The 12,267-nt window shown below is 47.1% G+C and overlaps 1 protein-coding gene across 5 annotated transcripts in view; it reads right to left on the reverse strand.

Moving 5' to 3' along the window:
- FRMD4A (FERM domain containing 4A) overlaps positions 1–12,267 on the reverse strand; it is a 616,540-nt gene that overhangs the window by 185,740 nt on the left and 418,533 nt on the right. For all 5 annotated transcript variants that reach the window (XM_043563478.1, XM_043563479.1, XM_043563484.1 and 2 more), the window contains one exon: positions 4,803–4,868. In XM_043563478.1, the coding sequence (XP_043419413.1) occupies positions 4,803–4,868 (66 nt within the window). The remainder of the gene's footprint in view (positions 1–4,802; positions 4,869–12,267) is intronic.

Genomic DNA, 12,267 nt, shown 5'->3' on the forward strand with positions numbered 1-12,267 from the left:
AGGGTCTCCAGGTTGGACAGGAGGGTGATCTGGCTGGAAACCTGTCACACAACGACGACCAAGGTTGGAGGCTTGGCTTTGTCTCTTGAAAACCCACATCATCGTTCCGGCTGTCCTTAAGTGGAATTTAAGGACTTACGGAGTCACACGGTAATGCTGTGGGGGCCGCTGGCCGTGGATTTCAAGATGCACCTTTCAAACATTAAATCCGAGCGTGTGCACTGCGGACCTTTGCCCTTTCGCCTGTAGGGGTACTGAGGGATTTACTCAGGGCAATCAGGGATTTGGCAGCACAGATTCTGCTCAGTAATCCCAAAAGGGCTTTATTTTTTTTATTTATTTATTTTTAACGTTTTATTTATTTTTGGGACAGAGAGAGACAGAGCATGAACGGGGGAGGGGCAGAGAGAGAGGGAGACACAGAATCGGAAGCAGGCTCCAGGCTCCGAGCCATCAGCACAGAGCCCGACGCGGGGCTCGAACTCACAGACTGTGAGATCATGACCTGAGCCGAAGTCGGACGCTCAACCGACTGTGCCACCCAGGCGCCCCCCAAAAGGGCTTTAGAAAAAGCATTAAATGTTGGGATTATGGCCATTTTGTTATAACCCAAAGAAGGGAAATGCTATCGTCACAGGGGCTAGGTCCATACCGCTGCAGGAAATGATCTGTGAGGGTGCCCGGTTATCAGAATCCTTCTGGTCGGAGGCAGGTCTTGTTTGTTGTTGGTCCCACGTCGTTTAATGCTTCTCTCGTGCCGTCAAAGTTCTGTGAGATGTAGCCTTCGTGCGTCTCTAACTCTAACAGTGGCTGAAAAACCAGACCTCCCATCTCTGCCGCTACCTACTGATCTTATTCGACCAGCCGCTCTTGTGTAAACCTGCACATGCTTCCCCATGGGGGATAAACATTTCCCCCACACCTGCCTCTCCATCTAACAGACCCTGGAGGGTACACGTCGTCGGCAACACTCGCCCCTCCCCAGCCCCGCAACTCCAGGTCACAAGACTGAGAAGGGCCATTTCCTCATCGGAACCTTGTCACAAACACTCTGAAACTGGTCTTCAAACCAACAACACCAAACCCTTCGGCCCTCAATGTACTTGGGTGACTGAAGTATAAAGGAATCTGGAAGGGCATCACTCTGTGGAGTTAGCAATATCAAAAAGAGAATTATGGGATCCAAGCATTTTATTCTACCAAAAACTTAGCGTGGGTCCAAACGAACTCAACAATACGGGATTCCCTTTAGAAAGGATTTTGTCAAAAGAACATAACCCTGAGCAAGAGAACTTTGTGGAAGAGAAAGAAAAGTCATATTTAACTTGGTGTTTGCCCACTTCCTTTTTTTTTTTTTTTATGTATAGTTTTTTTGTGTGTGTGCTAAACTAAATCCTCTGCCAAGCCATTGGTTCCATGCCAAAAAGTCCTTTGGGGAAATAATACCAGGGCATTTTAGGATTAGCCCATTCTTTCATTCCACAAGGATCTGTTCAGTGGCATTTCTGCCGGGTGCTGGGGATACACAGCGATCTTGACACGGACTCAGCCCTCAAACTGTGGGCGGCTCTGGGCAACAGAGTAAACAGGCAGTGACCGCGAGCTGTGACTCGGAATTGTGGCAGTGCTCGAAGAGGGGACCCACAGGGGAGGAGACACAGCCAAGAACAAGACTTGGGGGGGGGGGCAGGGGGTAGGGCCAAGAGGTTGGGGGAAAAGTATCTTCTAAGCCATGAACTGGAGGCTTAACAGAAACCAGCAGGACACAGGGGTGCAGGCGTGGGAGGGAGAGTTCTAGCAAGAGGAAGTAACATGTGACGTGTGTTCCCAAGGGGACAGGCAGAGTGTGACTTCTCACCATCTGGATTGTGAAGGGCTCAGGATGGCCCTTCCTAAACTGTGCACAGCAGTAACTAAATATCTTTTCTGTGACTCAAGTTCACTTCCAGTGCCCTGGTTTACATCCTCCCAGGGCAGGCTGGCCAACAGATCATAACTTCACTGCCACTTGAGGCCTCATTTCCTGTTTCAGACAGTGGCTGTTTTCCACACCTCTACACGCTGATTAAAAAAAAAAAAAGCATCTAAAAAACACAAGGCCACTCCCCTACAAATTCTTCATGCTGATTCTTTACAGTTGAAAGCTCCAAATACTTCGTTAGTGATTTTGCTAACGGAGGAGATCTAACTCACTTTACACTTCCTGTATGCTGGCTCACCTCACCCCCCACATCCAAACCACAAGTCTGACTCTTAATAAGGCCATAAATCTTGGAATCTAGCCTAGGACATAATCCCAAACACGGGACAGCTCTATACACACGGGTAAATCAATGACGGCATTTGCCGGTAACAGCGGAAAAACCATAAAACAAACAAACAGAAAACCTTAAACGTACCCAAATGAGTGAACGGTTAGATAATGATGGTATATCCATTTCTGGAATTTCTGTTATTAACAAAGATGAAAACTTATAGCAACCTGGAAAATGCCAGTGAAAGACGTTAGGTGGAAAAATAAAATATACAGAACTACACACACAATGGTGACAACCTTGCAAGAAACAGAACTACAAAAAATGCTGGAAAGGAATTTGCTGAAATGAGACTAATAGGGGAATTAGTGTGCGGTGATTATGAGCTTTTTCCTATTTTCTATGTTTCTTACATTGCGTTTGTAATGCCTCTATAATTTAAATCTAATTAAAAGTATTAATTCCTGGGCGCCTGGGTGGCGCAGTCGGTTAAGCGTCCGACTTCAGCCAGGTCACGATCTCGCGGTCCGTGAGTTCGAGCCCCGCGTCAGGCTCTGGGCTGATGGCTCAGAGCCTGGAGCCTGTTTCCGATTCTGTGTCTCTCTCTCTCTCTCTGCCCCTCCCCCGTTCATGCTCTGTCTCTCTCTGTCCCAAAAATAAATAAACATTGAAAAAAAAAATTTAAAAAAAAAAAAAAAAAAGTATTAATTCCTTGGGGCGTCGGAGTGGCTCAGTTGGTTGAGTGTCCTACTTCAGCTCAGGTCATGATCTCACAGCTTGTGGGTTCGAGCCCCGCGTCAGGCTCTGTGCTGACAGCTCGGAGCCTGGAGCCTGCTTCGGATTCTGTCTCCCTCTCTCTGCCCCTCCCCCAGTCGCGCTCTGTCTCAGTCTCTCAAAATTGAATAAATGTTAAAAAAAAAACACGGTATTAGGGGCACCTGAGTGGCTCAGTCGGTTAAGTGTCCGACTTCAGCTCAGGTCATGATCTCACAGTTCACGGGTTCAAGCCCCGCATGGGGCTCTGTGCTGCCAGCTCAGAGCCTGGAGCCTGCTTCGGATTCTGTGTCTCCCTCTCTCTCTGCCCCTCCCCTGTTCACATTCTGTCTGTCTCTCTCTTTCTCTCAAAAATAAATAAATATCAAAAAAAAATTTTTTTTAAGGCATTAATTCCTTTAAGTTAGCAACTGGAACATTTCCAAATCCAAGCGGGACGTACGAGGGAGCATGAGGTAAGGGTATTTGTACGTGAATCTTCCATTGCAACAGAACCAGTTCCCACAGTGGACGGGCATGCAGGTACCATTTCAACGTACTGACGAACTACAGCTTATTTGGCAAAACGTTCTGGGTAATGAGGAGCACTGCCCTGAGAGTCTGACAGACATCTGAGAATGTCGAGTGCATACAGTGATAAAAGTTGGGAGTCGAACAACAGATGTAAGTTCTTTAAATCAAGTTGGGCAGCTTCACGAGTCTTTAGGGTTCTCAGTGAAACAGTGATTTTTTTTTTTTCCAACAGTAAGCTTAACAAGACCGGGGTCTCTGATTCTAATACTGCTCTGACTTCTTGGACCCTGATGTGTGCTCAGTTTGGAGATGGAGCGATTGATTTCCTGCGGGTCAAGGGACACGTAGATGTTCCAGGGTGATGTTATGTTGACCCACAGGAGGGAGGTGAGTTGGCCCTTGGAGGGAAGACAGAGCCAGGAGAATGCTCCTCTTCCCCCACACCTACAAAAGCTTAACTCGAAAACAGCCAATGGTTCCCTATCCCTCTCTGAGCAGGGAAGACGACCAAATCTGTTTTAGCGGCCGCGAGACTTATTTGTGTTATATTACAGCGGACTCCTTCAAGTACAAACAGCTAATGGCAGTCGTGGAATTTCCTTTTCTAGAGACGTGCAACAGGAGGTCAGATATACATCTGGCCTTGAATGCCTAAGGCGCAGTGTACAAAGAAACAGAACGAACGAAAATAGCACTCACACACAAAAATACCATGGCGCGCCATCCCTCTCTCAGACACTCTGAGATACCGATTTAAAACCCGTTTATAAATGGATGACGGGCATCTGGGGCGCCTGGGTGGCTCAGTCGGTTGAGCGTCCGACTTCGGCTCAGGTCATGATCTCGCGGTTCGTGAGTTCAAGCCCCGCGTCGGGCTCTGTGCTGACAGCTGGGGGCCCGGAGCCTGTTTCGGATTCTGTGTCTCCCTCTCTCTGACCCTCCCCCGTTCATGCTGTGTCTCTCTCTGTCTCAAAAATAAATAAACGTTAAAAAAAACAAAAAAACAAATGGGTGACGGGCATCGAGGAGGGCACTCATTACGATGAGCACTGGGTGTCGCATATAAGCAACGAACCACGGGAATCTCGTCCCGAAGCCAAGAGCACACTGTACATGCTGTGTGTTAGCGAACACGACAATAAATTGTGTTAAAAACTAAAATAAAACCCGTTTACATATTCCCCCACCCATCGGCTGAATCGGAGACTGAACCACATCAGCCCCGGAAGAAGTTCAGAACGTTGGCCAAGAGCCACTTACCTGTACTAAGAGTTCCAGCTTCCTGTCATCCAGAAGATGTACTTGACATCGACGGCCCTCCGTCATCTACGAAGAAAGACAAACGATGGTCACTGAGAGTCTAACAGCCTGACAGAGGGTTAACAGGCGCCCTATGCTGGACCACACCAGGCACAGCGCTCTGGGCCAATCTCGCAGAAGTGGCAGGAGGGGTTCCTTCCTTCCTTCCCTCCTTCCTTTAAAATCACTCAGGGAGGGGCGCCTGGGTGGCGCAGTCGGTTGGGCGTCCGACTTCAGCCAGGTCACGATCTTGCGGCCCGGGAGTTCGAGCCCCGCGTCGGGCTCTGGGCTGATGGCTCGGAGCCTGGAGCCTGTTTCCGATTCTGTGTCTCCCTCTCTCTCTGCCCCTCCCCCGTTCATGCTCTGTCTCTCTCTGTCCCCAAAAAAATAAATAAACGTTGAAAAAATAAATAAATAAAATCACTCAGGGAGCACTTTCTATGTGCCAGGCACTATCCTGGGAGCTGGGTGTCCAAGAGCACCCAAGACAAGGTCCCTGCCCTCATGGAGCTTACGTTCTTACGGGGGAGATATAAAATAAATTAGCAAATACATTCATAACCTGATATCAGGTGGTGAGAAGTGTTCCGCACTTTAATCATTCTTCCGTTCAGTAACTGTATCACCACGCGTCAGGGGCAGATTTCAGTACCCCGTCTCTGCCACCTCTCCTGTCCCCCCGACAGTCCCCCTGTCCGAGCACACGGGAGCAGACGACCACCCCGCGCGCAACTGCCTTTGATGTCTGTGAAGCTTCTTTCTCCACAGGATAATCGTTTAGTACCCTAGTCCCTACACTGCTTTCACCTGTGATAGAAGAACGTGGGAGGCTAAATGCTCACAGCTAAGCCTGACCCCCGACCCTTGTGCCTTTCACAACTATCACCACCGGCCCTGTAACGGAAAGAGCATCCAGGCAAGCAAGAGGAGACCCACGCCGGGTCCTGGCCCCCCGGGTCCATTCGTCTCTGCAGCCCCGTCTCCATTACAAAAGCGACTGGGCTGGTACCAATGGAGTGCCACCAGAGCTTTAATAACTGGCTTTCTGGAAGGAAGAAGCCTTAATTTGTAGCATCTGCTAGAGCCCTGGCATCCCTCTCAAAGGAAATCCTTTGAAGAATGAGGCTCCTTCTAGATGTCAGCGGGCCACCGCTCTAACCAAAACTTATCTCTCTGCACTCCAGATATCTTCACAGTGTCTGATCTCCAGTTACTGTCCACACGACAACACGGATGGTATTTCCCACACACGCAATAGACTTAAATAATTCCAGGAGCACGGATGGTAGTGAAGTCTGGTCAAATAACAGGAAATTTCCCATCCATTAGCGATGGGTTTTGAGTATTTATTACCTTTGTTTTTAATATAACATACTTGACTCTAAATTTATATAATTTAATGTCAATAATGGCTATGTTTTACCCCTGGCACGCAGAATTCCCGGAAACGTACCTACTGGCTATTACAATGGGTAAGAGCAAGTTCCAACACTGCTGTCTGGACCAGAAGACCCAGAAGGGTCCTTCCAAGCCCTTGTATTTGTATATGACTCTGCAGCCCCGCTGAAGCCACCTTCTTTTGCCCAGTGAGCAGCCGCTTCATGCAAACCCAAGGGCAGGCCTGGCCTTATCTCCCTGCACAGCTATCGTGGTCCCTTCTCAAGAGTGCTTTCTCCAGGAAAGATGGGAGAGATAGCATCTTCTGGCTCAACAGGGATTATTCTCTAACCATCAGCATGTCCCAAACTGGTTTGTACTCCCATGAGAAAAGTCTCCTTCGCCAGAAGGAGGGTGACTTCCTCACCCACCAAGCTACCATCAAGTCAGATTTCCTTAGTTATGGGATCTTAACCAAAACAACAGGCTCTGCCTGCATGGGACCCAAATAAAGTCTCTCGAATGGGAGTTACAGTAATGACTCAGCAGTCCCCAGCTCTTAGAAAAATCATCACGAGAAATTTCACACGCCCATAAGCACTCCAACAGAGGTTAAAGGACGGTACAAACGGAGGAGAACTTCAGTCCAGAGGTTTGCCATTTTGCACATAAAAGCCAAAGCAGGCAGCCATGGGCATGAGGTGGCTCTGTGAAAAGTCCTTATTCGTTCTTGGAACTCTTAACGTTAGGTGTTAATCGCCTTAAAAGGAGAATGGGCTCCAATCCCATTAGAAACCACGAACTGCACACAGTAGGCATCCCAGCTGCCTGACTTCATTTTAAAAAACCCATTAGCTTCAAAAAATAGACAAATGGGACTACATCATAATAAAAAGCCTCTGCCCAGCAAAGGAAACCATCAACCAAATGAAAAGTCAACCTGCTGAATGGAAGACAATTACTTGCCAGTCACATATCTGGCAAGGTGTTAATATATAAAGAACTCTTAGGACTCAGAAGCAAAACTGCAAACAATCCTATTAGAAAATGGGCAGATGGTCTGAAGGGGCATTTTTCCAAAGAAGACCTACACATGGCCAGCAGACACATGGTAAGATGCCCAACATCACTCATCGTCAGTGAAATACAAATCACAACTACAGTGAGACACCCCTCACACCTGTTAGAGTGACTAGTATCAAAAAGACAAGAAACAACAAGTGTTGATGATGATGTAGAGAAGAGGGAACCTTCGTGGATGGCTGGTGGGAACGCAGGCTGGTGCAGCCCCTGTGGAAAACGGTATGGAGGTTCCTCAAAAAATTAAAAATAGAACTACCCCACGATACTGTCATTCCACTTCTGGGTATTTATCCAGAGAAGATGAGAACACGAATTCGAGAAGATAAATGTATCCCCCTTTTCCCTGCATCATTATTTACAGCAGAGAAGGCACAGAAGCAACCTACGTGTCCACTGGTAGATAAATGGATAAAGAACACGTGGTACGTATATTCAGCGGAGTATCGTTCAGCTAGAAGAAAGAAGGAAATCTTGCCATTTGTGACAATACGGATGGACATTGAGGGCATCAGGCTAAGTGAAATAAGTCGGAGAAAGACAAATGACCTCACTTATATTTGGAATTTACACAAACAAAAAAAGAAACAAATTCATGAACACAGAGAACCTACTGGTAGTTGTAGAGCTGGGGGGGGGGAGGGGTGTCAGGAGGTTGGGGGAATTGGTGAAGTGGGTCCAAATGTCAAAAGGTACAAAGTCCCAGCAATTCAGTTCTTAATAGAAAGAAACCAAGGTTAACACAGAGGAGGTTCAAGGAAGAAAAAGTGCACAACCATCCAGGACATTATTTTGAAATTCCTTTAAAGACATTATAGGCTTCAGAAAATTCTCTGAAGGGTGGGGGACACAGGAGAATTTTTATAAAGGAAACCTGCCTGTCCCTATAGAACCTTCAGAACACAAAGTGTGTTTTTAATGGTTATTTATTTTTCAGAGAGAGAAAGAGAGCAGGGGAGGGGCAGAGGGATAAGGAGACAGAGAATCCCAAGCAGGCCCCTTGCTGTCAACACCGAGCCCGATGTGGGGGCTCGAACTCATAAACTGTGCGATTGTGACTTGAGCTGAAACCAAGAGTCAGATGCTCAGCCAACTGAGCTAGCCAGGTGTCCCTAAAACACAACGTTTGGAGCTTTGTTTTATCATAAAAGCATTCTTGACCTTCTTATCCACATTTCAACAAAATTGATACAAACAAAGGGAAATTAGAATCGCCAAGATATCAAATAAAGGTGTGTTTTTTGTTTGTTTTCTTTCTTGTTTTTTAGAGAGAGAGAGAAAGCACAAGCACGGGAGAGGTGCAAAGGGAAAGGGAGGGAGAGAATCTTCAGTAGGCTCCACGCACAGCACGGAGCCCCACGAGGGGCTCGATCCCACAACCCTGGGATCATGACCTGAAAAGAAATCAAGACTCAGATGCTCAACTGACTGAGCCACCCAGGCTCCCCTCAAATGAAGGTCTAACTGCAACACCAAAGAGGCCGTATACCATTTTCTCAGAATTATTTCGAAGCACGCAAAGTGTGACGTGACACTGAGCTCACACTCACACATAAAAAGTTTTACTGTGCGGCTCTCATTCTCATCTGAAAGATAAAATCCTCATTCCGTCAAAGAATCTCACCTTATCTGCTCAGCAGTTGAAGGAATTAACTATCCCTGGAGAGGTGACGCTCTAACTGAATTTTTCCAAATTCATTCTTCTCTTCCAAAGAGCCTCCATTTTCAGGCCTGGGGAATTTATGACCACGCACCCTGTGCCACCAGGGAATTTACACGCTGCCTCCCTTTGGGAAGGCAAAATGTCCCTGGGCGGTAGGGGCCAGGGGGAAACGCAGCCCAGAGAACTGAGTCCAAACAGAAACCCAACTTTGAATCATCATGGTTTTGAAAGTATGCCTGTCTTTTGATGGCACTGATGGGGCTTTTTTTTTTTTTTTTTTTTTTTTTTTTTTTTCCTCAAAAGGGGGGCGGTTTGTTGTTCCGGACTGAAGGAAGACGGGCCCGTCCTGCTCTCTTCAGTTCAGAAAAGGTTCACCATCCTGGGCGTGTGCGAGAAAGAGTGGACATCTGCAGCTTTGTCTGCCTTGCCAGGCCTACTCAAGTTTTCTTTTGAAACTGAACAATTGTAAAATAATAGTGCTTTGCTTGTTTTCATTTTCAGCTGCTCAGACACAATTGGGAGCCTTGGCGTCCCTCTCAGAGGAAATCCTTTCGGAGAACACGGCTTCTTGTAGATGTCAGCTGGCCGCTACCCCAACATAAATCGTCTTGCCACAAATACAATTCTACACCAAGCAGAGGCCTGCCAAATGCACCGTGATGCTCAAGGATATATAGAAAAGCATGACTTTGGAAGCCGGTGTCCACGCTGTTGATCCAACTCCGCGGTTAAGACACACACGGAATCAGGAAGACTGTGCATAAACAGAGACGTGCGTTTACGACGCCAGCTTAGGTGAGCAGAGCCGAAAATGAAACAGTATGTGTAGTTTAAAGGCAGCCTATAAAATCATCGCGTGTGTGGACAGGAATCGGGAGGCCAACATAAAAATAGTTGGTATGCTAGGGTAATAGGCTTACGGGCAGTTTCCTCCCAAACCATCCAAATATGACTGACTTTTTCTTTCTTTCAGTTAAAACAAATGTAAAAACAAGAAACTTTATCTAGAAAAACAAAATCACGGTGTTTGAGGTCAGCCAGAGGAAATGGATCCTGAGAAGCTTCTTTCTCAACGAATCGGTTCTAGATTGTCTGTGTTTTTTAACGTATCGAATCACATTCATGAGTTTACAAATGAGAATTGTAATGGTCACACGGGTGGGTCGGAATACTGAAGACGAACAACCCGATACATCCTCTCTCTGCAGGTGGAATTAAAAAAAATGGCGACCAGAAGTTACTAGGCTTCGCATTATGACTCTTTTCTCTACACATCACCTTTCCCTCTCACTCCCTCCTGCTCTCCCTCCTCCCTCTCCTGTTTTTGTCCCTTGCCAAATAATTTACGCCCTATGGTACACACGAACGGAGGAAGCGCTCTGAAGAAATAACCCGAGTTCGGGGCGCCTGGGTGGCTCGGTCGGTTGAGCGTCGGACTTGGGCTCAGGTCATGATCTCGCGGTCTGTGAGTTCGAGCCCCCCGTCGGGCTCTGTGCTGAGCGCTCAGAGCCTGCAGCCTGTTTCCGATTCTGTGTCTCCCTCTTTCTCTACCTCTCCCCCGCTCATGCTCTCTTAATGTCTCAAAAATAAACATTAAAAAAAAAATTAAAGAGATAACCCGAGTTCCACTGTTTATGACATTTTCATAGAAACCTAATGCAGGTGTACGAATGGTTACAGGGGTCACTGATTCTGAGCTTGGAAATGCACGTGGCTTTCAAAAATAAAAACTAAAAAGCATTTCATTAGCACGTGTGACCATTACATTTCCTGAGGCACATTTATAGCGAGACTGTGATCCTGAGGCACCCGGCAGTGGGGTGAGGGCAGGGTGGGCACAGGGGAGGGGAGGCAGCATTCACAGCCGGCAAAAATACCTTTGAACCTTGCTTCCACACGCCCACTTGGTTGGTCTCTGGGCCCAGTAAGTTATCGTGTTGCGACTCCTATTCGTTTTAGAGACAGTGACTTTCTCAGGCAATAAAATGAGAAATATTAAAGAATCAGGGCGCCTGGGTGGCTCAGTCACTTAAGCCTCCGACTTCGGCTCAGGTCATGATCTCACAGTTCGTGGGTTCGAGCCCCATGTCGGGCTCTGTGCTGACAGCTTGGAGCCTGGAGCCTGCTTCCGATTCTGTGTCTCCCTCACTCTCTGCTCCTCCCCTGCTCATGCTCTGTGTCACTCTTTCTCAAAATGAATAAACATTAAAAAAAAAAAAAGAAATATTAAAGACTCACTAGGATTGTATAAAGTGAAGAATTCACATTTCCAAAACATCTTCATTTAGGAAAGTTATTAATACTCCTCCCCCCTCCAAAATCCTGAAATCCTATCCTTTAAAATTTTTATCATCATGTAGAAAATTCGGATTTCAAAAGCATGCAAGCCAAGGCCCCAACAGAGACAAGCCTCTTGTCCTAGCCTAGTCCGTTAGACCACAGAGCATCCCAAGGCTGCCACATGGGGGGGTGTGCTACCCAACACCTCACAATCCGCCCTTTGACCTGGGCCGGTCTGTGGCTCAGAAGGAAATTCCAGAGACATGACTACAATGTCCCAGCACAACTCACTGTTGGAGCGTCTGCTCTTGGGGTCAGCTCCACACGTCACATCCCTCCCTCGTTCTTCTGAGAGTTTCCTCTCGGACTGACGAAGCCCCAGCGACCCGGCTCAGGTGCCAGAAAGTCACAGGATCACAAAATCTCAACGATCCCAACACCGTCACCTCCAAGAGACGAACGAAGGCGATACTTTCACAGCGGCCTCGAGAAACGCAGCTCACCGCGAACACGCAGACAGAAAGGACTTCAGGCAAACTAAAATTTGTGGAAAATATGCATACACTTGCTGATGCTCACACTTAACCTGTAGCATGGAAATGCCAGAGACAATTAATTATTATAATGTAATATTATAATATCATAACAGGCCTGGGGAGCCTCTGCCCATAATCTTTAAAGATTAAGGGTATTTTGCCCAGCTTTATCATCCATAATCTCCTCTCCCCCATCTCAAACCTACCTTTTCTGTCTTTACGTGGCATCATATTAAAATAACACAGCAGTGGAAGGAGACCCAAGGTGACAAACACCAGAAGTCTGATTCAGAGAGAATGACCTTGTCCCTGTTTTGCCCCCTGTCCTCTGGCAAACTGTTTCACCTCCGCCTTGACCGCAAGGTGGACCGAAGAGAAAGACACACACAGGCGTGTCCTTGAGACTCTTGGCTGCAGAATCCAGTTGTGACCTCTAAAACCCAGATGAAAGTGATTAGTGAGGGGCTCTATTACAAACAAATTCACATGG

Source organism: Prionailurus bengalensis, chromosome B4 (assembly GCF_016509475.1).
Source record: "Prionailurus bengalensis isolate Pbe53 chromosome B4, Fcat_Pben_1.1_paternal_pri, whole genome shotgun sequence".
NCBI lineage: Eukaryota > Metazoa > Chordata > Mammalia > Carnivora > Felidae > Prionailurus > Prionailurus bengalensis.